This window comes from Eschrichtius robustus, chromosome 5 (genome assembly GCF_028021215.1).
Source record: "Eschrichtius robustus isolate mEscRob2 chromosome 5, mEscRob2.pri, whole genome shotgun sequence".
Lineage (NCBI taxonomy): Eukaryota > Metazoa > Chordata > Mammalia > Artiodactyla > Eschrichtiidae > Eschrichtius > Eschrichtius robustus.
The window spans coordinates 19333441-19360239 of NC_090828.1; the positions used below are offsets into that span (position 1 = coordinate 19333441).

General features: G+C 46.0%; 1 protein-coding gene across 4 annotated transcripts; it reads right to left on the bottom strand.

The window, feature by feature from the left end:
• Window positions 1–26786, bottom strand: STK36 (serine/threonine kinase 36). Of its 4 annotated transcripts, XM_068544440.1 has the most exons (27): window positions 26718–26786; window positions 26102–26276; window positions 25269–25409; window positions 25081–25158; window positions 19765–19895; window positions 19126–19375; window positions 17607–17700; window positions 16834–17003; window positions 16487–16674; window positions 15900–15999; window positions 14731–14877; window positions 11603–11782; window positions 10564–10661; window positions 10024–10129; window positions 8142–8292; window positions 7828–7955; window positions 7193–7297; window positions 6759–6857; window positions 6586–6674; window positions 6242–6305; window positions 5938–6048; window positions 4321–4425; window positions 3720–3894; window positions 3315–3462; window positions 2936–3083; window positions 1612–2358; window positions 1–377 (listed from the first exon to the last, which is right to left on the bottom strand). In XM_068544440.1, the coding sequence occupies exons 2-27, from the start codon at window positions 26183–26185 to the stop codon at window positions 234–236; spliced, it is 3981 nt and encodes a 1326-aa protein (XP_068400541.1). In that variant the 5' UTR covers window positions 26186–26276; window positions 26718–26786; the 3' UTR covers window positions 1–233. The 4 variants fall into 4 exon arrangements, with proteins under 4 accessions (XP_068400541.1, XP_068400540.1, XP_068400542.1 ...); XM_068544439.1 differs by lacking the exon at window positions 26718–26786 and having other exon boundaries at window positions 4321–4395; window positions 26102–26228; XM_068544441.1 differs by lacking the exons at window positions 1612–2358; window positions 26718–26786 and having other exon boundaries at window positions 26102–26228.
• Window positions 26787–26799: the final 13 nt, after the last annotated feature.

Consider the following 26799-nt stretch of genomic DNA (forward strand, 5'->3'; position numbering starts at 1 on the left):
TGGCACCAACAACAATGAAGTTTACTGGCTGAAATGATCCTGAATCTGGGGGAAAGAAGGAGCTTTATACATAAATCTCTTCTAGGTTCTCGTTCTCAAATCAGTTGATTGGCAGCTTATCTCTTTCAGTCTCTTTAGCTCTTGGCTGAGTTGGTGGCTTGTAGAGCAGAAAAAGGAAGGGTTGGCAACAGTAGGGCAATGAAGGTTGGAGGCTGGACCCCAGGAATCTGGGGTCATGTATTGTGGGTTGGCCTCAAGAGGTGAATGAGTTTCCTGCAGTGTTTGGCAGAGGCCGGCCTGGGACTGCTATGTGGCAGTAACTGATTCCCCAGAGAGAGCAAGGCTAATTTCTCACTGGCACCCAGGGACACCAGCACCTGTGGGATAGAGAGAGATGATAGAACACGACATGCAGAGGACTGTGATTTGGCCCAGCAATTCCCACTCTAGAAAAGGAAGAAAAAGAAAATGAGCTCTTGGGGACTCAAAATAGGTTGTGTGGGAAAAAGACCTTGGAGACAGGAATCACCAGGACCAGAGGTCTATTTCCATTCTCTTTGGTTACAGACCATGAAACCAAGGCACCAAAGGAGCCATGCACTTGTCCCCAGGAAGAGGTAATAAATGCAGCAGTAAAAGTAAGCCAAAAGGTGAGACTCCCAGCTGTGGATCTAGACCAGGTAAGGGGTCTGGACCTCCTTACCACCAAGAATCCCTTTTATTATTTCCCCACACAGATTGCCAAAAAACTCTAATATATATCATAACCATCCTGTCAAAACTTCTCTTCTGCATGAACCACCCAATGCTACCACATTGAACTATTATAATTTGGAGGTTTAGCTTTATCATAGGTAGATGTATGATTTTTCCATTGGGCTGTTTATATACTGAAAATTGAGCAGAAAAAAGAAAAAACAGAGTAAAGCAGTGGTTAAGAACATGGGCTCTAGGAACTTCCCTGGTGGTCCAGTGGCTAAGACTCCGTGCTTTCACTGCAGGGGCCACAGGTTCAATCCCTGGTCAGGAAACTAAGATCCCACATGCCGTGTGGCACGGCCAAAGGAAAAAAAAAAGAGCATGGGCTCTGGACTTAGACTCTTGAGTTCAAAAGTCCAATCCTACATATTAGCTTTGTAACTTGGACAAGTTATTAAATTCTTTGTGCCTCAGTTTTATTGCCTGCAAAATGAGAAGCAAAGCTTAAACCAGATAATAAAGGTAAAATGCTTAGCATGGTACTTTTCACATGGTAAGTGCTAAAAAAGATAGTTAGCACCTTCGTGGCCCTCAGAATGAAACCACTCTATACCTCAACGTCTAGTCTTCCCTCACCTCCCTCCTGCACAGCCTCCAGAAGAGAGAAACACTGGTCCTTGAGATCCCAGGCATCTCCTAGCCCAGTGGAGCCCTCTTCCAGGTCCCCTCCCTTCTCCACGTGCGAAATGTTAGATGAAAAACTCATGACCAAGTCACGGCCCCTGGGTTTCCTGCTCCCAGAGAAGGATACAGCTTGGGTTTCTAGATGTCCCAATTCTTTAAAGACTATCTCAGAAAAATGTTGTGAAAACCAGCCCCATCATGGTGATTCCTAAGTCCCCTCGGGTGTACCTGATGGATGCAGGGCTCCTGTCGGAGGCTCCGGAGGGCAACGAGGGCAGCCTCCTTCACATTTGGCTGGGGGTCTCCACACGCCACCTCTAGGAGCCGCTGGGGCACTTGGCACTGTAACAGCTCGTCCCCCAAACCCTCAGGCCCCAAGTTGCCCAGAGCTGATGCGGCATTGCGCCGGATACCAGCCTGAGGATCTCCAAGCAGCTGGGTCATACCGGGCACCGCGGCTGCCAGGGCAGGCCCCAGGGGACCAGCTTGGTAGGCTGCATTGCCCACAGCAAAGCTGGCAGCGCGCCGCACAGCAGGGTCCTGGTCTCCAAGCCCCAGCAGCAAAAGCTTGAGCAGTCCTAGCTGGCTCTGCAGGGCCCCGCGCAGGTCTCCGCTGTGCTGGAGCAAGTGTCCCAGGAGCCCGTAAGTACGGGCCCGCACAGAGTTCTCTGGGTGGCCCAGGAGGCTGCGCAGGGTCCGATAGGATTCATCGGGGCCAGCCAGGAGTTCTTGGATAAAGGACAAATGGCTGGGAGACAGTACCCGGGCTGTGTGGGCCAGGAGGGAGAGAAGGTCAGAGGTCAGCAGCGGCTGGTCGCCCAGGAGGGCAGCTGAGAGGAATGAGATGGTGGTTGTAGGGGAGGCGGCTACTGTGCTCACAAACTGATTGAGAGAGAGGGGCTCCGAGAGGGCCAGGCGTGTGAGCAGACTGATGGGCAGCTCGGCTTGTGTCAGTGGAAGATGGTGGCGGCAGACCTGGAGAAGGGGGAGGGGTGCAGGCAAAAGAGCTCAGGGAGAGGGAGAACACACTGCAGCTAGATAACGAGACGGAGCCCACAATCTGGGAGAGAGAAAAGCCAAACTCTGGTGAGAATACCACAGAGAGCCGGAAGACCTGAGCCACAGCACCGCACGTGAGACACAACGTGGAGCCCAGGAGAACAGGTCCTTCCCAAGTCCATGCCTTGCTCTGCAAGGACTTAGTCTCTCTGCTTCAGAGACCCGCTCACTGCTTAATGCCAACAGTTTCCAAGGAAGTGATTCCCAGCTGAGGAGCTGAGTCTCCAGGGCCTAGACTAAGATATCTGCCCCACTGGGCTCCAAGTGAATCCAGATATCGGACTGATGGAGAGAAGAGGCACCAGCCCAGCTCCAACCACATGCCTCTGTTCAGGCCCGAATGCTTTCTCCACTCCAACTCTTAGACCAAGCCAGATGCTGCACTCCTACAGGGGCCTGGGAGAGCCCCAGAGCTGTCGGGAAGTGAATTTGAGTACACAAGGTTGGGCCACCTTCCTCTCCCACCTTCCTGCCTGGGTAGCTTCCTCAGTACCTGCAGCAGGTGGGCTGTGACTTCTGAGTCTGTGAGGTCAGCCAAGACACCTTCAAGGAGGTCAGCGTCCACATCCAGGGCGAAGGGGAAGCAGAGGAGCTGGCAGACAGAGAGCACCACGACGGGGAGAAACTCAGGCCCTTGAGGCCTAAGGTGGGGAGAGTGGAAGGATATACTCAGTCTGGCGCACCCACTCTTTAGCTTTCTTCCGCCGACTCTTCTCAAATTCCCTAGTCCAGCTCTCCTTCCCCAACCTCAGTAATCCCATTTCTTGCCTCATAGCTCAAGCTGTCAGCTCTTTCTCTCCTGCCTTCCCCTCCTCCTACCCCCAACAGCCAACGTTGAATTTTCTGGTCTCCCTCCTCTAGCTCCAACTCACGCCTGGGTCAGTTGATGCAGGAAGCTGGGCGAAAGCAGATGCTTCAGGGTGGACATGAGGATACTTCCACGCTGAGACAGGTGGCTCAGGCATAACTGGGGTTCCTGGGTAAAGGTGGCCATGGCCAGGCTCAGCAGGGCTGCCATGCCTGGAAACACCAAGAATGGAGACCCAGTGGAGCAGGTAAGAGGTCAGGATGCCCCTGCGTCCCCAGGGCTCTCAGGGCTACCACCTGTTCAGTCCCTTCCCCGTCCTTGAGCAGCTCCAGCATAGACTCTGCCATCCTCTCCCCAGGGAGCAGCAGCAGTAGCCATCCCCATGGGCTAACCCAGTTTTAGGCTGTTTCCTCTTGAAGAGGAATCAACACACTGGCCCGACAAAAGGGGCGTGCTGCTGGAAAGATACCTTGAGGTGAGATCAGCGTCCAGTCTGGCTCTGGGCTTTGTGGACTGGACAGTGACTGCTCCTCTTCCTGTACAGATGCCTCCTCGGGGAGCCTCAGCACCATGGAGAAGCGGTGCCACAGAACGGTCCACATTTCTGAGCTAGCCACGACCCTTATCGGATTACCCTTCCCCTGCTAGAGACAAAATTGAATGAGGGTAAACGAGGAGGTCCAAGACAGGAGTCAAAATGCCTTTTTTTCACTCTTGTCCCTGACCTACGAGGAAGAGGAGTCCTGGAAATAATTCTTTCTGTTTTCCCACCCAGGATTTCCCTGTTGTCCCAGTTCCCTCACTTATCACATCTTAACCCCTGACCTCTCAACCCATGTGTATGTCTACTGGAAACCAGGGAATTACAGCTTTCTTCCCACTGAATCCCAAGGGATGCAGCTGACTGGTTCCCCTTAAAGGGTCCGTACTGACGGCAGATGGGCCCAATTTAAGGCCATCACAGGCGCTTTGAGAGGAGAGGTGACTGTGTTGCTTCTTCCTTCCTATTGGCCAGTGGCTCCCCAAAGCAGCTCTCCGTACTTCCCATCCGTCCTAGGATGCAGCTGTACCTGGGTGAGCAGCTGCAGCAGAAGGATGAGGAGGCCATCATAGAATCCACAGCCACCTGGTGGAGTCAGCCGGACCTGTCGGAGAGAGGTGGGAAGAGAGCAGATCTGAGAGGGGTGAGGTGACCACACAGGCCTGTGCTCCCAACTCTAAGTCAGGCAGAAGGAGTTCTTCTTCAGCCTGGTGTAGTGGGGAGGGTTCTTTTGGACTTAGGAGTCTTGGCTCCTGCCTATTCATTCAATGACTAACTCTGTCCTGAAGACACACAGTCAGTAGGGTAAGCAGCCAGACAAACCATTACAGTTTAGGAAGATGCTTGCTACATGAGAGGCTGTCAGGGAGGGCTGTGGAGAGGGAACGGGACACAGTTGAGAGTGCTAACTCTGCCTCCTGGAGGTAGGAAACTGATGGGATTAAAAGTTTAAAAGGGAGATGAGGGGGAGGGAGGGAGATGCAAGAGGGAAGAGATATGGGGACATATGTATATGTATAACTGATTCACTTTGTTATAAAGCAGAAACTAACACACCATTGTAAAGCAATTATACTCCAATAACGATGTTAAAAAATAAATAAATAAATAAAATTTAAAAAAATAATAATAAAAGGGAGATGAGGAAGGGAGAGGTCATAGCTTCCATAAAGGCAGGTCGTGAGAGACCACAGTGAACTTTGGAAATGTTAACTCTTTGGTGGAGCAGGATTAGAGAGCCCAGAGGGAACAGATGAGCTTTGAGTAGCCTGCTAACCAATTCAGACATTAACCCAGAAACCGTGGGAAGCCACTGAGGACTTACACAAGCTCCACATGGGCGAGATTTTTTTTTTTTTTTTAATTTATTTTTGGCTGTGTTGGGTCTTCGTTTCTGTGCGAGGGCCTTCTCTAGTTGGGCCACTCTTCATCGCGGTGCGCGGGCCTCTCACTATCACGGCCTCTCTTGTTGCGGGACACAGGCTCCAGACGCGCAGGCTCAGTAGTTGTGGCTCACGGGCCTAGTTGCTCCGCGGCATGTGGGATCTTCCCAGACCAGGGCTCAAACCCATGTCCCCTGCATTAGCAGGCAGATTCTCAACCACTGCGCCACCAGGGAAGCCCTGGGCGAGATTTTTTTGTCTCTTCTTTCACTACTGTATTCTCAGAGCTGAGACTAGTGCCTGGTACTCACTACTATATTTATGTGTGAAATAATTACTGGTTGAACAAATGGGCAGGTTTTCCTTTAAGAAAGCTCACTTTGGTGGCAGTGAAGAAAATGGACTGGAGAGGAGAGAGGCTGGAGGGGAGATCCTTCAGGAGATCCTTCAGGAGGCAAGTGCCAGAGTGAGAGAGAGAGAGAGAGAGAGAGAGAGAGAGACACACACACACACACACACACACACGATGCCTCCCCCTCCCCCTTCAGAGGTCCTGCAAGTTAACAACAAACTTAAAGCCCTGACAGTCCGGGCTCAGAGGGATCTATTATCCGAGGGCAGAAGGATAGGACAGGAAAGACGCCTTGATTCTCTCACACTCCTTAGTTTCCTCTAGGATTGCTGGCATTTCAGTCTTTCTCCCTGAACGCAGACCTTATTTGACTCAGAGAAAAAACGTCTCTGCATTCCCTGGTAGAGCTCACCTCCGCAGGGGCAGACAGGGCATGTGTGGCAGCTGCAATCCACTCCACAGGCTGGAGGTCAAAAGTCACCCCTTGCTGACCAAGCTGTCCCAGCAGACAGGCTGCCGCGCTCTGTGGAGAGTTAGACAAGGCGGAGGAATGTCCGCATCTGAATGGTACTCGGGGCAGGCAGAGAGGATTTATTTCTGTCTTGGTCCAGAAGAATGCCTCACAAACAGCTGTAAATTAGGAAATGACTCTCCTGCTTGCAGAAGAGTGGGATGATAGGGTGAAAAGTGGAGGAAGATGAAGGTTGAAAACTCACCACAAGAGAGACGACGTGTGAATGGGTAAAGACAGTAGCAACCTCACTGCCTAGCTTCTCCATTCTGGAATAAAGAGATACATCAAGGGATGTAGCGGTGTGAAAGGAGGCTGCTGCGTGGCCTGCCCTCTCCCTTGGATGGCACTCTCCACCTAGGCTGCATGTCCACCTCCAAGGCACAAAGTTGGTGGGAATCTAGGTCTCTTCTTTGTACAGAAACCCTCGCACTCTCTGTCCCAATCCCTCCTAAGGATAGGCTGTAGGGTGTCACTCCCCACAATCCATGTCTGGGTGAGCTATGTGGGTGGAAGATTTCAGTGGAGAGACCCTGCTTTATGACTCACCCAGAAGGCAGATCTTGGAGGTGAAGGACAAGAAGGGAGAGGAGGTACAGTGTCACTTCAGCAGACTCTTCCCAATCCACTACCTTTACCTACAAAGGAAACCCGAGATACCAGAGGCTCCTCTGATTGAGATGGTGGGACCCCCAAGAGATGCCCATTTGCTGCTGGCCTACCTTGCCCTGGACCAACTTCCACAGTGACTCCAAGGCCAGGGGCTCTTGCCCTAGAAGACGGCACAGGGGCACACTGACGTGGCAGCAGGAGTAGAGAACCTAAAGGGAGTGGGAAGGAGTCTGTCAGGGAGGCAGAGCAGCCCCTGGGCTCCTAGATTGAAAGGCTCAGCTGAAAGCAGGCTAGCCTCTCGACAGATCTAGTATCCACAACTAGGGATATTAGAGAAATTCAGGCCACTTCTGCCTCTTGCTCAAAGACTGTGAGATGCGGACACTTCTCAGTTCTGCTGAGGACTGGCTGAACAGTTTTAAAAGCAGAAAGGGGTCCTCCAAGTGGGGATGTCTCTCATTTCTCTCAGTGTCTCTTTCTCTCTCTCTTAGTCCTTGGGTGACAAAGAAGTCTGAAAGGCCAAGAGTTAATGGGCAGGCAGTACCTTGAGAAGGTGTAGGCACAGGATGGGATGCTGCAGGCCAGAGATGAGGGATGACCTCAGTTGGTTGCTGTCTTCAGTGAGCTGGTTTGCCAAATGCCGAGAGATCTGTAGAGACATACCTGAAGACTCAATCCCATTCCCATTATTCCAATCCCATTCCTCTCTTATCTCCAACTAATCAGGACTCTCAACCCCTTGCTAGCCACTCTTACCCAGATTCACCAGGAACTTCAGCCCCCATTCCATTCCCAGTCTTCATGGCCAGTGGAGAACCAAAAGGCAAGGCCTAGTTAAGTTCCACTGCAGGCAGGTACAGAGGAAAGTGTTGCTAGCCAAAAGGGAGCAGGAAATCTGAATCTTGAACCCTTGAGGAAGTATCACTGGTGGCTTCAGATCAGCTACCCCACCACATGGGCAGTTTGTCACTGAGCTCTCTAATCAGCTGGCCAAGGGCTCTGGGATTTTGGCTACATCATGTTCTACAAGTGGCCCAAACCTAGTGGGAGCATCTGTTTCTGGAAGTACTGAGTAAAGGGAGGCATAAAAGCTTGTTTTTCTGCCTTTCTGAAAAGCTGGGCCAGCCTCCCCTACTCTGGCAACAGGGAGGACAGGAACAAAAAAATTGTAGCTCAGACCTGCTCCTTGGCTTCCCAGCAGCCAGGCAGCCCCACAGGAGCAGCGCATAAGGCTGCCAGTGCCGAGGACATGGCTCCAGGCAGATCCTCACTCTGCTCCCGAAGCGGCTGGCTCACCTCGGGGGCTCCTGCGAGAAAGGCAAAGAATGCAGGAAGGCGTTGGTTGTTTCAGATTCCCCATTCTTTCTCTCAGTTCATAGTTATTTAACACTCACTAAATGCCAGGCCTATTCTAGGTAATGGCAGGAGAAAGAGCAGAGCTGGACCTACTCGACAAGTAGGTCGAGAGAACCTTACCTTCCCAATCCAGTTACCTGGGGGGCTGTGGAAAGGGAGCTGTGGAACTGTCAAGCCATGAAGGAGCCCGTCCAACACAGCCCGCTGTGTGGTCATCAGGCTGGAGTAGAAAGCTCTGGAGATGGTCCAGCTGTTCCTATCCATGGCTTCACACAGAACAGTAAAGCACTAAGGGAGACAAGGCAGGGTTAACAGCAGGCACATCAGAAAACTGACTGGACTTAGGGTAAGGAGCAGGAGTTCCCGGAGAACCTGAGAAAGGAGGAGAAAAACCCAGGGGGACCAGCTGATGAACTCTAAGTATTCCTCACACAGAAAGTGCAATATAACTGCCTTCACATTTCAAGGACAGGAATTTTAGGTGTCCTTTTATTCTGATCAGCTGCTCCCTAGATGATGTTTCTCAAAGTATTATCTGTGGACCCTGAGTATAAGAATTCCTGGGGATTCATGGGTCCTTCCCAACCCAGTCAACGATTCAGAATTTCGAGAGGTGGGGAATTTATTCCAAACTCCCCATGCTACTCAGTGCACAATGACATATGAGAAGTGCTGACCAATAATGTGAGTCACTACTGGCCAAAATTTACATTAGATGTTAAAAGCTTCCTGACCGGAAAGGGTGAGGGATGTTAAAATGGGCTCTCAGAAGAGAAGAGACTGGGCTTCCCTGGTGGCGCAGTGGTTAAGAATCCACCTGCCAATGCAGGGGACACGGGTTCGAGCCCTGGTCCGGGAAGATCCCACATGCTGGGGAGCAACTAAGCCCAAGCGCCACAACTACTGAGCCCGCGCTCTAGAGCCCACGAGCCACAACTACTGAAGACCGCGCACCTAGAGCCCATGCTCCGCAACAAGAGAAGCCACTGCAATAAGAAGCCCGCGCACCGCAACGAAGAGTAGCCCCCGCTCGCCACAACTAGAGAAAGCCCGTGCACAGCAATGAAGACCCAATGCAGCCAAAAATAAATAAATAAATAAATTTATTTAAAAAAGAAGAGAAGAGACTGAATGGACTGCTAGCTGCTAACTGGAAGTAGGAATGTAGCCCAGATCTGTGCTCCCAGTTTCCAGTCTGAACAACGACCAGGCAATTGTTTCCTTCCTCAAACATGTTCCTCTCTGTCTCCTCTGAGATCAGTCAGAACTCAACTATTTTCTCTTTCAAGCCTCCCTTCCCATTCCTCACCTCCAGAGTCCAGGAGAGAGAACCCACATAGGTTACTAGTCTGTAGGACAAACAAGGTTGGGAATACTAGCTGATCTGTAAGTCTATTCAAGAAGAAATACTTCTATTTGTAGTTCCCTAAAATAGGCCACACTGCTTAATGCCTCTGGGCTTTAATATAGGTTGCTCTTTCTACCCGGAATGTCCTCCCTACTTTCCTGCCTCATCCACGTGGCAAACTTCTGTGCATTCTTCAAATCCTAGCAGAGATGATTTCCTTCTTCAAGATTTTTTTCTATGACCCTTAGGGACTTCCCTGGTGGTCCAGTGGTTAAGACTCCATGCTTCCACTGCAGGGGGCGCGGGTTCAATCCCTGGTCAGGGAACTAAGATCCCACATGCTGCGTGGCGGGTCCAAAAAAAAAAAAAAAAAGATTTCTTCTATGACCCTCCAAGTAGCGTTAGTCTTCTTCAGTGGTGCTTCTGCATTTTACATGAAGTTCTAATGTATTTTTCACACTGTTGTCCTTGATCACATCTCTCCTATTAGACTAGCCCTGATCCCTTGAAGATGGGGACATTCTCTTACTCAGATGGCATATGGCACATAGCTGGCATTCAACAAACATTTGTTGTATTACCTCGATCTAACCCTACAGAGCCATAAGAAAGAGGATGGGAGAAACACAGGGAAAACCACAGACAGAAATCTGGAAGGGGGAGCAGATTACCATAAGGCTGTCCCTCCGCAAAGTCTGCTCAGAGTCATCTGGTTGGGCCAGTAGTTTCCCCAAGAGCTCCAGAAAGAGGTTGGCAGCCTCCTGAAATACCTGTAGGCTAGGAAAAAATGAGTCCGTGGTTTCTTCTCATCTCTCTACTAAAAGCCCACATGTTGTGAATGGGTCAGTTCAGGGCAGGTAGGAGAATCTCTGCAAAGGAACACATCAGAGTGCTCTCTCCCCTCTCCCCTCACACACACACACAGTCTCACATACATACCTCCAGGCCTCTTTGGCATTTTCTCTAGCTTATTCACACCCTGAGCCTTCCATTTAGTGTGACTGCTAACCCTTAGAAGCTGAAATTCCGTGGGCAAACTTGGAGGAGTCTTGGGGACTAGGTAGACTCTAAGGGGTCACTCAGCTGACCCCTAAACCTGGCACAAATCATGGCTTCTCCTTACTTAGCCTCTTCCTAATGGGGATGGGAAGAAATGGGGGTAGAAACTGAAGCCAAACTGGCCAACAGAGCAAAACTGCCTCTCATCCCACCTGTCACCTGTCTGGCTCCTCTCCAGATTGAAGGTGCAGGCAAAGTAGGCCTGAATCACAGCCATCAGGTCCCGTAAGAAGGTCCCATACCAACATTGCTGCCAGGGAAGAGGACAGAGAGTCAGGGCAATGTAGGGGATGGAAACAAAGACTAAGGGAAAAGGGTGTCAGATATCCAGTCAGGCTGAGCAAACAGAAAGGGACAGAGGGAAGAGAGCGTTTGGACAGAGAGAGGAGATCCAGAGGTAACAAAGTGGCGGCCGACGGGCTGTAAACAGCCAGAAAATGTGTCTTGTTTGGGCCTGAACAGCATTTTGGAGTTTAGGAGGTTTTATTTTTCAAAATAGCTCAAATTCTTTTCTAAATTCCTTAAAAACTCTCAAGACTAACACTCATCAGCAGAGTGCAGCTTCCAGCCGCCAAGCCTTGGCCACGTTAAACATTTCTGCATTCCGGCCTCTCAGCTCAGCTGCGTCGGGACACAGCACAGGGACGTGGACACTGAGACTCACTCCTAGCTCTCCCGCTTATCATCTCCATGACCACTGACAAGGCAGTGCCGGTGTGTGAGTTAGTTAATCTCTGAATTTCAGTACCCTGCTCTATAAAATCAGTCCGGTAAAGCCTAGGATTTTACCTTTCAAAACACAGTGCTCTAAATATTGGGAAATTGCACATAAAAATCTGGATTTCTAGCTTTTCTTGGAAAACTGCAGGATCTGGCACTACTGAGCCCATATTCCCACCTGGCAACAGTGAGCTGGCGCTGAGGAGAGGATGCCCCGTTCCGACTGAGCACAAGATCTCAGTTTCTCACATTCCCACTGATTCATATAGTCACACACAGTCTACTTCACTGATGACATTACCTGCCTGGCCTCGGAAGGCATGAGAATTTGCAATTCATGATCTACTAACTAGAGAGGAGGAGAAGAAAAGAAAAGGCAGTTGGGCCAAATAGAGATGGCAGTTCAAAGAAAAGAAATCCAAAGAGAAGAAATTCTGGTAAGTCTTGAGAGGCTCCTGGTGCAGCGCTTACCTGCTGGAGACTGCTGCTCTCCTGGCTGTGTCGGAGGAGGCTGAGCAGCAGCCGGGGGAGCCCTGCCTCACGGCAGAAGGAGTACAAGGGAACAGAGTCACCGCAGCTGGAGAGAAGACTGCTCAGGACCCGGAGCACAGGAAGGATATGGGAAGCGCCCTCCAGCACGCCTTTCAGGATCTGGGTGACACAAGGGAAAGAGACAGTAATCGATATTATGAGAGGTAAAGGAAGGAGAGTCACAGATACCAAGTGTCCCCAAGATGTTGACAAAGCAGACCAAATGTTCTCATTCCTTTCTTTGGGAATCTAAAACCCAGAAAAGGAGAACAGAGAAACAGAGAAAGTGTACCAGGAAAGGGGAATATAGATGGCCAGGTCACCTGACTTAGAGGTGACCAAACTGGGGGGGAGGGGGGAACACCTCCCCTCAGTCAGTGACAGACCCAGTGACATTCCTATCTGCTCCCTCCCTTCTCCAGCCCTTCACCTTAAAACAAAATGAAACCACACACACACATTTCTGAAAATTAAAAACAATGGACACAAAACAATGTCGCTCAACTCCAGATAGACAAAACATATTATTCAACTCTAGATCAGGGGTTGACAAAATATGACCTGCAGGCCAGATTCTACCTACCACTTATTCTTATACAGGACAGTATTATATTTTTAAATGGTTATTTTTTAAAAGGTTATTCTTCAAAAGAAGACGAACGTTTACATCAAGTGCTTTACAATATGCTACTCACTGTTCTGAATCTGTTCACTTATTTACTCACTTAATCTTTACAATAACCCTAGTGATTGTAAAGTAAATACAATTACCCATTTTATAGACCAGGAGACTGAAGCTTCTAGATAGATTAAGTAAGTAGTCAATAATCACACACAGTAGTTTGGCTGGAATTCTAACTCAGAAAGTCTTACCCTGGAGGCAGAGTTGTTAACCTCCTTCCCTACTGAAAAATTATCCAACACAAGGAGGACAGGTAAGGGCCAAAAGAGAGGTGCAGGGTGCCAAGGTAATTCAAGAGCGAAAGGAGAGTCTTTTCAACAAATGGTGCTGGGATGATTACATAACCACATGCGAAAAGATGAACTTATATCCCTACCTCACAATATATACAAAAATCAACTCATAATGGGTCAGAGACCTAAATGTCAGAGCTAAAAGTCTAGAAAGCTTTTAGAAAAAACATAGGAGAAAATCTTCAAGACTTTGGGTTTAAAAAAGATTGCTCAGATACAACACCAGAAGCATAATCCACAAAGGAAAAAAATGGTAACTGGACTTCAAAATGTAAAACCTTTGTGCTTCAAAAGACATTCTTATGAGAATAAAAAGACATATTAGAGACTGGGAGAAAATATTTGCAAGTCATACATCTGATAAAGGTCTTGTATCCAGAAGATACAGAGAACTCTTACAACTCAAGTAGAAAACAACCCAACTTAAAAATGAGCCAAAGAAATGATTGGATATTTCACCAAAGAAGAAATATTAATACAAATGTCTGGTAAGCACATGAGAAGATGCTCACATTAGTCATTAGCAAAATGTGAATTAAAATGGCAATGAGATACTATTTCACACTCTCTAAAATGACTACACTCAAACAGACAGATAGTAATACATGTTGGCAAGGTGGTGGAGAAATGAGGACCCTCATACATTGCTGGTGAGAATGTAAAATGGTGCAGCCACTTTGGAAAATAAATAGTTCAGCAGTTTCTTAAAATCTTAAACGTAAATTTACTATATGCCCCAGCAATTCCACTCCTATGCATACACCCAAGAGAAATGAAAACATATGTCCACACAAAGGCTTCCTCATGGATGTTCACAGCAGCATTATTCATAAAAGCCAAAAACTGGAAACAATCCAAATTTCAATCAATTAGTGGAATGGATAAACAAAATGTGATATATCCGTACAGCGGAATATTAATCAGCAATGAAAAGGAATTAAGTATTGATACACGCTACAACATGAATGAACCTCAAAAACATTATGCTAAGAGAAAGGAGCCAGACACAAAGACTATACATCGTATGATCATATTTATATGAAATGTTCAGAAAACACAAATATAATAGACAGAAAGTAGTCTCCTGTTACTAGGAGTGGGAATGATAATTAACTATAAATAGTTAAGAATGATCTTATTGGGGTGATGAAAATGTTCTAAAACTGAATTATGGTGATGATTTCACAACTTGGTAAATTTACTAAAAATTATTTTGTAAAACTTTAAAGAAAAGGGACTTCTTTCCAGTGGTAAAGAATCTGCCTTCCAACACAGGGGATGCGGGTGCAATCCCTGGTCGGGGGACAAAGATCCCACATACCGCGGGGCAACTAAGCCCACGCGCCACAACTTCTGAGCTCGTGCGCCTCAACGAGAGAGCCCACGTGCTGCAAACTACAGAGCCCAGGCGCCCTGGAGCCCACACACCACAACTAGAGAGAAGCCCGCTTGCCGCAACGAAAGATCCCACATGACGCAACTAAGACCTGACGCAGCCTAAATAAATTAATTAATTAATTTAATTAAATTAAAAAAAAAACTTTAAAGGAAAGAGAGAGAGATGCATGCAACATATTTCGGTGAGTTCCCAGGAAAGAAGATCACCATTTCAGAGACGCAAGGAAAGGCTTTGTAGGAGAGAATACTAATTATGAACACCAATTAAGCAAGATGTTATCCCCTAAAAAAGAATCTCATTCTTCTCATTAGTATACCTGCATTAGAAAATATTACACACTTAAATTGTTACATATTTTTAATTTTGTGGAAATGTGTTTTCTCTCATTATAGAAGTAGTTACATGATATCCTCCATTTTTTCCTCTTGGACAACAGTGCCTAAAAAAGTTCCATCAGAAAGTTTGCTGATTCCCGCTCTAGAGGAATACTTTTCCCTTCAGAAAGAAAAACCCAACGTCTGCTCTTTCTGTATTACTAAAGGAGGTTGGCAAATCTCCTTGAATTAAACAGAAGGAGTGAAAGAGAATAGGAAACGGACAAACTTTCTTTCTCCTTATGTCAATCAAAGTTTTTTAATGCCTTATCTGTGAAAACAGTCTCCAATTTCATCCATGGTATGCTTCTGCTGGTTACCTGCCCTCCAGCCTCATGCAGCTGACTCTGGATGCGCTGGCAGAAGTCGGGATTGCACAGCAGGGCGAGAGGGGCCTTCAGTTGGACGGGCACAGGCTCAGTGGTCTCTAGCAGGTGCCGCCACTCATCATCATCGTTGTCTGGCTCCTGAGGCATCAGGGAGTGAAAGAGGTCAGGAGGAGGGTGTCAGGTTCAAGGGTAGTAGCTCCCAACCTGGGGAATCATGAAGTAACTGCAAAAGGCCAGCGACTCCTTTGGCACAGATGTATTTTTTTCAGCCACCCGTTTAAAAAGGTAGAGTTGGCAGTAAGTGAGGGGTCTTGAAAAGTCTCTTGGAGAACACTGGCAGGTGTGCATAAAGAGACACCTAGAAAGATGCCCACTGCATGGTTTATAATAAAAAAAATTGGAAACATCATACAGCCAGTCAGTAAGGGAATAATCAACCATGGCACATCCATATTAGGACATACTAAGTTGTTAAAAAGATTGTAGTACTGACAATGCATCATTTATGTAGTGTGCCCACCAAAAATGCATGACTCGAATCTAATTATGCGGAAGTATCAATTTGAGGAACATTCTACAAAATAACTGACCTGTGCACCTAAAAACTATCAAGCACGAAAGACAAAGAAAGAGTAGGAATGGTTTCAGATTAAAGGCGACTAATGAAGCATAACAACTAAATGCAATGCTTAACACTGGATTGGATTGTGGACCGGGGGAAAAACATGTTTTTGCTATAAAGAACATTACCAGAGCAATTGGCAAAATCTAAATATGGACTGTAGATTAAGTATCAGAATCATATCAGTGTCAAATTTCTGACTTCTATAATTGCACTGATGCACCAATTGCATATATACATATACATATATATATACATACATACATATGTAAAAGAACAAAAAGTTTGGAAGGAGACAGACACCTCTGGGACTGAAATACGGCTCAAGAGGGACTTTCCTTTTTACTTATGTACTCCAATTTTTGATAATTAAATGTTCAGATACTATGCAATTAAAATCTATAAATAATAAGAAAGCAATTTTTAACACAAAGGGAGCTATTCCTTGGAGGGTTGGGAATCACTGTTCCAGAAAACATCTACCAAGACCCAATATCCCATGTCAGGGACAAGGCCAGGAGGAGCCCCTAGGTCTCACCTCATTTTCTAGGTCCACTGCATCAAGGCTCTGCTGGCCCACCACCTCTGGCCTCAGCTCTGGGAATGCTCGCTCACAATCCTGGGTGATCCAGTTTTCCCTGCCAGAGGAAGCAGGGAGTAAGATGAGTTCCAGACCTGTGAGGCTTAGAGTTCATATAAGCCATATAGGATTGGCTAGAGGAGACCTCCTTCTAGGATCTGGCCAGGACAGGATAGGTCCACTACATGCATATCCTTGACTGCCCTCCCACTTTGGATCTTCTTCTCAAAGCTACCTTGGCGGTTTTCACCCATAGCTCTCAACTCAAATAATCTTCCCTTTCGCGTGGAGATGATTCTTTCCTTTTCAGTTAATGTATAAATACAACTGAGACATAGAGAAAGGAAAGCTTCCACATTTCCTGATGAATCAGGAAAGTATCAATACCTGGAATTAGGGTTCAGGCACCCAGGACTCAAGACTCCCAGGGCCCTGTCTACACTTAGGCAGTAGTGAGTGACAGGGACCATGCTGTATTTGCTTTGACTGGAGCCAAAGATCTGCAAGCGACCTCATCCTATAAATCCTGGTTCTACCCTCCTCACCAAGGTGCAGGGGGAGCTTCTCCAGCCCTCCACTCAGCCCAGCCGCTCTTCATTTCTGAGCCTAAGACCCCAGTCAAGAGGCTTGGTTCCTGAGGAGTGGCCTTTAGTCTGGGCAGAGAGGCTGTGCCAGAAGCCACCTTGCTGGTCCTGTCCTCTTGCTCGAGGGCAGGTCCTGTGTTCTGGTGTTTCTGCGGGAAATGAGACATTGAGTCAGAACTATTTGGTTGTCATAAGGCACTATGAATCCTATTCGTGGTCCTTTCCCAACCCTAGAAAGTCACCCTCCTTCTCCAACTCCCCCAGTCACTAGCCTGGCTATGTCATACATGCCCTTCTGCCCCACACACCTTCTGCTTGGCCTCCTCAGCCATGCGCTTACAGGCTTGCCGCAAGATGCGAGATCGATTGCCCTTGGGGGCCAGACGATGCGCCTGTTGGTCCTTTAGGACCTGAAGTTCTGGGGGTAAGCGACTGGTGAATGGGGTACCCAAATCTGGGCCTGCTGACTCGGTTAGTACTGCAAGGAGAGAAGAGGGGGACAGGTGATCACACTGGAGCTGCGCCACTGTTTCCATTTGGCCAGAGACAACTTCAGCATCTCCAGGCTTCTGTGGAAGGAGACCCTTTTGACAAAGTGACAAAGAGGGATTGGAGGGGCTTCCCTGGTGGTGCAGTGGTTGAGAATCTGCCTGCCAATGCAGGGGACACGGGTTCGAGCCCTGGTCTGGGAAGATCCCACATGCCGTGGAGTGACTAGGCCCGTGAGCCACAATTGCTGAGCCTGCGCGTCTGGAGCCTGTGCTCCGCAACAAGAGAGGCCACGATAGTGAGAGGCCCACGCACCGCGATGAAGAGTGGCCCCCACTTGCCGCAACTAGAGAAAGCCCTCGCACAGAAACAAAGACCCAACACAGCCATAAATAAATAAATAAATAAAATTTAAAAAAAAAAAGAGGGATTGGGGTTACAAGGGAAGTGGCAAGGGTCATGCAAAGGGCTAGGGAGAAATTTCAAGCTGGTGGGGAAAAGAATATATGTTGGATCCAGACGCTGGGGTCAGGGGTTGCATTGGGTAGAGTACTAGGGAAGTGCAAGAGCCCTGGGAACCCTAAGGACTCACTGGTGACACGACCAGCAATAAAGGGGTGATGTAAGAGGTCTGGCCAGGACAGACGCTGCCGGGGGTCCTTGGTGAGCAGTCCCTGAAGGAAGTTCTGTGGAGAGAAAGGATACCCCATCAGCCTTCACTTCTCCACAGGCTCTCTCAAACTCATCAGAATCGGCCAACCAAGACTCCTGAGCGCATTCTTACAACAGACTAGCTGGTCTTACTCACACCCTCTCTACTCCTATCCTTAGGCCTCATTTCCCTGGCTGAAATCATGAACAGACCTCACTGCCTCACCTCCTGGGGAGCCCCAATTCCTGTTCATGGACGTTTTGGAACCCCAGAAGTAAAACCAGAAATCTCAATGTCAACAGCTTTGTGAAGAAGTGAAAAAAAACGAAGAGAAAGAGAGGGATGTCACCTTCACAATCATCTTCAGAAAGCAAACATTCAAGGGGGTCCCAAACTGCTCACTTTGCCCTCCCTTTGACTGCGGTTTGTTTGTGCTGGGTAGAAACAAATGCACTTACAGTTAAAAGCACACTCACACGCATAAGTCATTGTGTAAAGATGTGTTTGGGAGCACTCAAAAACAAATCTTTCAGCAAGTCTTCAGATGGTGGAGGGGCAGGGAGACTGTCTGAAAAAGGGTACATCTGTTATGAGGTATCCTTGGGGAAATCCTCAATTGGGCCTGAAATAGGAATAGAAGGTACTAGTAGATTACGACCCCTGTTCTAAAACAAGGTGATCATTACACCTTGGCTCTTGCTGGAGATACCTGCATGTCTGCCCTAAGGGAAAATGAATATCTTATGTATATCACCCACTTATGTTTCCTTTGTTTAGGTTCTTTTTGATAATTATTTGGGCCACCCCCAGCTAAATAGGTTGGGGAGAAACTTGTCTCTTTTCATCTTAGATAAAACAAAGGAAAGTTATAATGAGATTTTACTCTGGGAGAAGGCTGCATTTAAATTTTATTGAAGGCCCAAATCTTGCCCTAGATGAAAAATAAAAAAGGTCAACTCCTTTTCCTCCCTCCCACCCTCCCTCTGGCCTGCTGAGATTTAACTGCAAAAAACAGGCACCATCTCTATCCTCTGCCCCTAATCAGTGAGCTAGCCCCATTAGCCCTGGCCATTTGGATATCTAAAGATTCTTTCAGGAAGAGGACAGCTGTGTTGGCAAATCTAGAAATCATTCGGACATTGCATCTGATAGGAAATTAGTAGAATAGAGAGTGTGTAAAGGGACCAATATCTGTTTCTGGTGTCTTGAAACTACCTCTCCATTTTGATAAAGGACAGCCTGACCCAAGGAGGGGCTGCTACTCCCAAGTTGGGCACACCTTAGATCACCCTCCCAGAATAGCCCCTGCAGTACAAAAGCAAGGCAGCTTGCCCCAGCTCCTGCATCAATTAAGTAACTGCAAAGTGCAGCCCCAGCTCTGGAAAAAAATTGTGGAAAAGGGAACAGGGCAGAGGGAGACAGGTTTCTGATGCAAAAGCAGTCTTTCAGTATTCATCACCTTGAAGCAAGGACTAATGGTGGGGGGCCAGCGCACAGGGTCCTTGAGAATGAGGCTGACCAGCTGAAAGATGCTCGTGGTATAGAAGGGAGGAGTGCCCACTGCCAGCTCATACAGTATGCAGCCCACAGACCAGAGGTCCGCGGTGTGGTCGTATGGTCGTTCCTCCACCAGCTCTGGAGACATGTAGAGTGGTGTGCCTTTAATGGATGTCAGCACCATCGTGTTGGTGCTCATAGCCCGGGCAAATCTGCAGTAGATGATGGAATCAAAATGGAAAAAGAAGATATTCAATAAAAACAAGAGAGACTTCCCTGGCAGTCCAGTGGTTAAGATGCTGTGCTTCCACTGCAGGGGGGCGTAGGTTCGATCCCTGGTCGGGGAACTCAGATCCAGCATGCAGTGGGGTGGGGCCAAAAAACAGATAGATAAATAAATAAATAATAAACACTAGAGCTGGTCACTGCTACCTACCACTGCGTGAGATATCCCCAACCTGAACAAAGAGACCATCTTCCAAGACCCAGCAGGAATCCCAGTCTCCAGCTCAGGTTCTAAAATGAGGCCCAAGGAAGTCAAGCATATGGTCTAAGGCTCCTTGCAGAACTGAAAGCAGAGACAGAAGGTCAGGCACCTCACCCAAAGTCACAGAGCTTTATGCCACCACCCTTGGCAAGGAGGATGTTCTGAGGCTTCATGTCTCGGTGGAGGATGCGGTGGGAATGCAGATAGTACAGGGCTGACACCAACTGGGCAGCAATGGCCTGAACCTAGGGGTCAAACAGTCAGGTGAGAGGAAGAAAGGAGAAGTCAGCGGAAGGAGTCTGCGGATGAGCCCAAAGACTCCACCCTAATACTACTGCTGATGTGATCTTCTCTTCCTTCCCTTTCTTCCAGAGCTTCACAAGATACCTTCCTTATTTCTTGCTCCCCTATTCATTCATTCTTTCATTTGTTCAATCACTCATTCGAGGAAAATTTATTGAGTCTCACTAACTGCATGACCACATGCAAATTATCTTCTTAGATTCATCATCTATCCATAAGGCGACAATAATGATACTACTTATTTCATAGGATCATTGTGAGGATTTAAATGAGTTAAAGCATGTAAAGTAACATATTGCTCAGAATGGTGCCTGGCACTTAGCATTCAATATATATTAGCTGTTATTAAATAAGACAAAGTCCCTTTTCTCAAGAGAAGTAGCCAGACAAACAAACAAGACTGACAAAACAAATAAGATGATGACTTACAAATAATTTTGAATGCTTGGAAGGAAACAGAATGCTGTGACAGGAAGTCCTGAAGGGGGCCTAGTTGCTAGAGTACAGAGAAATCCCTAGAATGAATATGGCTGGAGAATGTGTTCAACCAAATCCTACTGCTAACCACTGTGTCTTGGTGGTGAATCATGCCTTAACCACAACGCTTATCCCTTCCAGCCTCTCTGGTACCACCACACTGGGCGTTCTTACCTAGAGGTGCCTAACAATAACAACAGCATTAATAATAGCTAGAAATATTGAACACTTGTGTCAGGCACTCTTTCAAACACTTTATAGGAATTAACTCATTAATCTTCACAATAGCCTTATGAGGTAGACATTATTATTATTTCCATTTTAAAATGAGGAAAGTGAGGGCAGACAGCAGAAGCAAGAAGAACTACAATCCTGCAGCCTGTGGAACAAAAACCACATTCACAGAAAGATAGACAAGATGAAAAGGCAGAGGGCTATGCACCAGATGAAGGAACAAGATAAAACCCCAGAAAAACAACTAAATGAAGTGGAGATAGGAAACCTTCCTAAAAAGAATTCAGAATAATGATAGTGAAGATGATCCAGGACCTCGGAAAAGGAATGAAGGCAAAGATCGAGAAGATGTAAGAAATGTTTAACAAAGGTCTAGAAGAATTAAAAAGCAAACACACAGAGATGAACAACACAATAACTGAAATGAAAAATACACTAGAAGGAATCAATAGCAGAATAACTGAGGCAGAAGAACGGATAAGTGACCTGGAAGACAGAATGGTGGAATTCACTGCTGCAGAACAGAATAAAGAAAAAAGAATGAAAAGAAATGAAGACAGCCTAAGAGACCTCTGGGACAACATTAAACGCAACAACATTCGCATTATAGGGGTCCCAGAAGGAGAAGAGAGAGAGAAAGGACCCGAGAAAATATTTGAAGAGATTATAGTTGAAAACTTCCCTAACATGGGAAAGGAAATAGTCACCCAAGTCCAGGAAGTGCAGAGTCCCATACAGGATAAACCCAAGGAGAAACACACCGAGACACATAGTAATCAAATAGGCAAATATTAAAGACAAAGAAAAATTATTGAAAGCAGCAAGGGAAAAACTACAAATAACACAAAAGGGAACTCCCATAAGGTTAACAGCTGATTTCTCAGCAGAAACTCTACAAGCCAGAAGGGAGTGGCATGATATACTTAAAGTGCTGAAAGGGAAGAACCTACAACCAAGATTACTCTACCCGGCAAGGATCTCATTCAGATTCGATGGAGAAACCAAAAGCTTTACAGACAAGCAAAAGCTAAGAGAATTCAGCACCACCAAACCAGCTCTACAACAAATGCTAAAGGAACTTCTCTAAGTGGGAAACACAAGAGAAGAAAAGGACCTACAAAAACAAACCCAAAACAATTAAGAAAATGGTCATAGGAACATACATATCGATAATTACTTTAAACGTGAATGGATTAAAAGCTCCAACCAAAAGACACAGGCTTGCTGAATGGATACAAAAACAAGATGCACATATATGCTGTCTACAAGAGACCCACTTCAGACCTAGGGACACATACAGACTGAAAGTGAGGGGATGGAAAAAGATATTCCATGCAAATGGAAATCAAAAGAAAGCTGGAGCAGCAATACTCATATCAGATAAAATAGACTTTAAAATAAAGAATGTTACAAGAGACAAGGAAGGACACTACGTAATGATCAAGGGATCAATCCAAGAAGAAGATATAACAATTATAAATATATATGCACCCAACATAGGAGCACCTCAATACATAAGGCAACTGCTAACAGCTATACAAGAGGAAATCGACAGTAACACAATAATAGTGGGGAACTTTAACACCTCACTTACACCAATGGACAGATCATCCAAACAGAAAATTAATAAGGAAACACAAGCTTTAAATGACACAACAGACCAGATAGATTTAATTGATATTTATAGGACATTCCATCCAAAAACAGCAGATTACACTTTCTTCTCAAGTGTGCACAGAACATTCTCCAGGATAAATCACATCTTGGTTCACAAATCAAGCCACAGCAAATTTAAGAAAACTGAAATCATATCAAGACCACAACGCTATGAGATTAGAAATCAATTACAGGGAAAAAACGTAAAAAACACAAACACATGGAGGCTAAACAATACATTACTAAATAACCAAGAGATCACTGAAAAAATCAAAGAGGAAATCAAGAAATACCTAGAGACAAATGACAATGAAAACACAATGATCCAAAACCTATGGGATGCGGCAAAAGCAGTTCTAAGAGGGAAGTTTATAGCTATACAAGCCTACCTCAAGCAACAAGAAAAATCTCAAGTAAACAATCTAACCTTACACCTAAAGGAACTAGAGAAAGAAGAACAAACAAAACCCAAAGTTAGCAGAAGGAAAGAAATCATAAAGATCAGAGCAGAAATAAATGAAATACAAACAAAGAAAACAATAGCAAAGATCAATAAAACTAAAAGCTGGTTCTTTGAGAAGATAAACAAAATTGATAAACCATTAGCCAGACTCATCAAGAAAAAGAGGGAGAGGACTCAAATCAATAAAATTAGAAATGAAAAAGGAGAACTTACAACAGACACCGCAGAAATACAAAGCATCCTAAGAGACTACTACAAGCAACTCTATGCCAATAAAATGGACAACCTGGAAGAAATGGACAAATTCTTAGAAAGGTATAACCTTCCAAGACTGAACCAGGAAGAAATAGAAAATATGAACAGACCAATCACAAGTAATGAAATTGAAACTGTGATTAAAAATCTTCCAACAAACAAAAGTCCAGGACCAGATGGCTTCACAGGTGAATGCTATCAAACATTTAGAGAAGAGCTAACACCCATCCTCCTCAAACTCTTCCAAAACACTGTAGAGGAAGGAACACTCCCAAACTCATTCTATGAGCCCACCATCACCCTGATATCAAAACCAGACAAAGATACTACAAAAAAAAGAAAATTGCAGACCAATATCACTGATGAATATAGATGCAAAAATCCTCAACAAAATACTAGCAAACAGAATCCAACAGCACATTAAAAGGATCATACATCATGATCAAGTGGGATTTATCCCAGGGATGCAAGGATTCTTCAATATACACAAATCAATCAATGTGATACACCATATTAACAAGTTGAAGAAGAAAAACCATATGATCATCTCAATAGATGCAGAAAAGCTTTTGACAAAACTTAACACCCATTTATGATAAAAACTCTCCAGAACGTGGGCATAGAGGGAACCTACCTCAACATAATAAAGGCCAAATATGACAAACCCACAGCAAACATCATTCTCAATGGTGAAAAACTGAAAGCATTTCCTCTAAGATCAGGAACAAGACTAGGATGTCCACTCTCTCCACTATTATTCAAACATAGTTTTGGAAGTCCTAGCCACGGCAATCAGAGAACGAAAAGAAATAAAAGGAATACAAATTGGAAAAGAAGAAGTAAAACTGTCACTGTTTGCAGATGACATGATACTATATTTAGAGAATCCTAAAGATGCCATCAGAAAACTACTAGAGCTAATCAGTGAATTTGGTAAAGTTGCAGGATACAAAATTAATGCACAGAAATCTCTTGCATTCTTATATACTAACAACAAAAGATCAGAAAGAGAAATTAAGGAAACAATCCCATTCACCATTGCAACAAAAAGAATAAAAAGCTGGGAATAAACCTACCTAAGGACGTAAAAGACCTGTACGCAGAAAACTATAAGACACTGATGAAAGAAATCAAAGATGACACAGATGAAGAGATATACTATGTTCTTGGATTAGAAGAATCAGTATTGTGAAAATGACTGTACTTCCCAAAGTAATCTACAGATTCAATGCAATCCCTATCAAATTACCAACAGCATTTTTTGCAGAACTAGAACAAAAAATCTTAAATTTGTATAGAGACACAAAAGACCCCAAATAGCCAAAGCAATCTTGAGGGAAAAAAACGGAGCTAGAGCAATCAAACTCCTTGACTTCAGACTATACCAGTAATCAAGACAATATGGTACTGGCACAAAAAAAGAGAAATATAGATCAATAGAACAGGATAGAAAGCCCAGAGATAAACCCACGCACCTATGGTCAACTAATCTATGACAAAGGAGGCAAGGATATACAATGGAGAAAAGACAGTCTCTTCAATAAGTGGTGATGGGAAAACTGGACAGCTACATGTAAAAGATGGAAATTAGAACACTCCCTAACACCATACACAAAAATAAACTCAAAATGGATTAAAGAACTAAATGTAAGACTGGACCCTATAAAACTCTTAGAGGAAAACATAGGAAGAACACTCTTTGACATAAATCGCAGCAAGATCTTTTTTGATCCACCTCCTAGAGTAATGGAAGTAAAAACAAACAAACAAACAAAAAATGAGGAAAGCAAACAAAGAGAAGTTAAAGTAACTTGCCCAAGAAGATCCAGCTAGAAAGTGGCAGACCCAACCTTTGTATTCAGAGATTTGGGTTCCAGCGTTCACATACTTTACTGTCACACCACACTGCCTCTACATATACCTAGACTCTTATATTTTACTTGGGAGTTTTCAAACTGGAGACTCTCCATGCCCTCAGCTCTCGCTACCAGTCCTTAAACTGAGAAGAGGTCATGGGTGGAAGAAGTTTGAGCCAGGAATACCTGCTCTTCGGGAAGTTTTCCGTCATCTTCTAGGATCTGAAAAAGCTCTCCCTCAGCATAGTCTGTCACCACCACCACCTGCAGGGAGAAGGCAATGCTACTAATGGCTCCACATTTATGCATTTTGAGGCTGGGAAATTCCTGGGACCTTTCTTCTTGGTGAGAGGTGACCCAAAACCAAAGCGCACCTCTTTGTCAGTCTCAAAGCTGTCAAGCATATGCACAATATTGGGATGCCGCAGGCCCCGCATGATTTCAATCTCTCGTTGTAGATTCCTCAGCTCTTTCTCTGAGCGTCCCAATTTTGGAATGAACTTCAGGGCCACCACCTGTCAGTGGTAAGGTCAAGAGTCAAGGCCTAACCACACTATTGAAACATTAGCCTCAAAGGTCCAGAACTCAGACTTCAGATTGTTTGAGCAATTCTCACTATACTTGCTAGTCTCCCACTCGACTTTCCCCATGGTACCCTGGCCTTACCCAGGTTTCCCCTGCTCTCACCCTAGGAGGAAAGAGCCTCTGCCAGACAGATCCCTTTGGTGGATTCTGGGAAAAGAACTGGATAAAGAACTCAAGATTTAAGGGATTTAGGGGAAAGGGAAGAAGGAAAAATGAAGAAGGAAGGATAGAGTTCAGGTGGTTTATCCCTTCCTGCATGGTATGATAGATAATAATATTAATAATAATAATAATTGTTGTTTACTAGGTGCCAAGCACTGTTCTAAGTGATTCAGTGTGACATCACACTTAATTCTCGTACCCCAATAAGACGCTGTTCTTATTTTCATTCTATAGATGAGGAAACTGAGACATAGAGAGGTTGAGTAACTTGTCTATAGTTCTAAGGCTAGAAAGTGGTGGAGCTGCGATTTGAACCCAAGTAATCCAATTTCAGAGCTCATATTCCATAAGTATGAAGGAATCAGTGTCCTAGGAATACAGTTCAGTATTCTGGCCCCATTCTCCACTGGAGTTGAGGGTGTGGAATACCACCCAAGAGATATCCCTCTTTGTTCACCACCTGAGCACTGTATTTTCTTCGACCCTTGTACACCCTCCCAAAAGAGCCTTCTCCAATCATCTCCAACACGTGGTACTTTTCCATGACAGAGATTTCAGGATCCCTCAGAAGGAAGGAGATAGAGATGGTGGTGAAGGGCTACAGCTCCAGGGACAGTTCCACACATCTGGGAGGCCTGGTTCGGGCATGGAAGAAAGGTTAACGTTAGCCGCCTTGCCTTTTCCTTTTTTTTCATAACAATCCAGATCTCATAAACAAGGTAGGGTAGAGAATTGAAAGATGAGATCTTGGAGCAGAGTGCCTTCCGTAGTCCTCCCTCCTTTTCTCTTCCTGTCTCCCAACCCAACCTTGTTCCCACCCGACCCCGTGTCCCCCTTCCCCCTCCACCCAGCCTTGCCCACCCGACCACTGCCCCCTTCACCCAGCCTCTCCCCCTCACCCCACCCTCTCCACCCAGCCTCGCCCACCCGCCCCCGCCCCCGCCCCCTCCATCCAGCCTCTCCCACCGACCCTGCCCCTTCCAGCCACCCCAAAGTCCCTGCCACTGCCAACCTCCTCAGCACCCCCGCCCACATCCCCGGTCCGCCGGCTTAGCGGACAGAAGCGCCTCTCTTACCCCAAGCCTAGGAGCTTCAAGCTCTTCAGGCCGAGAGACGCCGGCCCTGGCCTTCAGCCCCGCCCCTTCTGGCTGCCTTCGT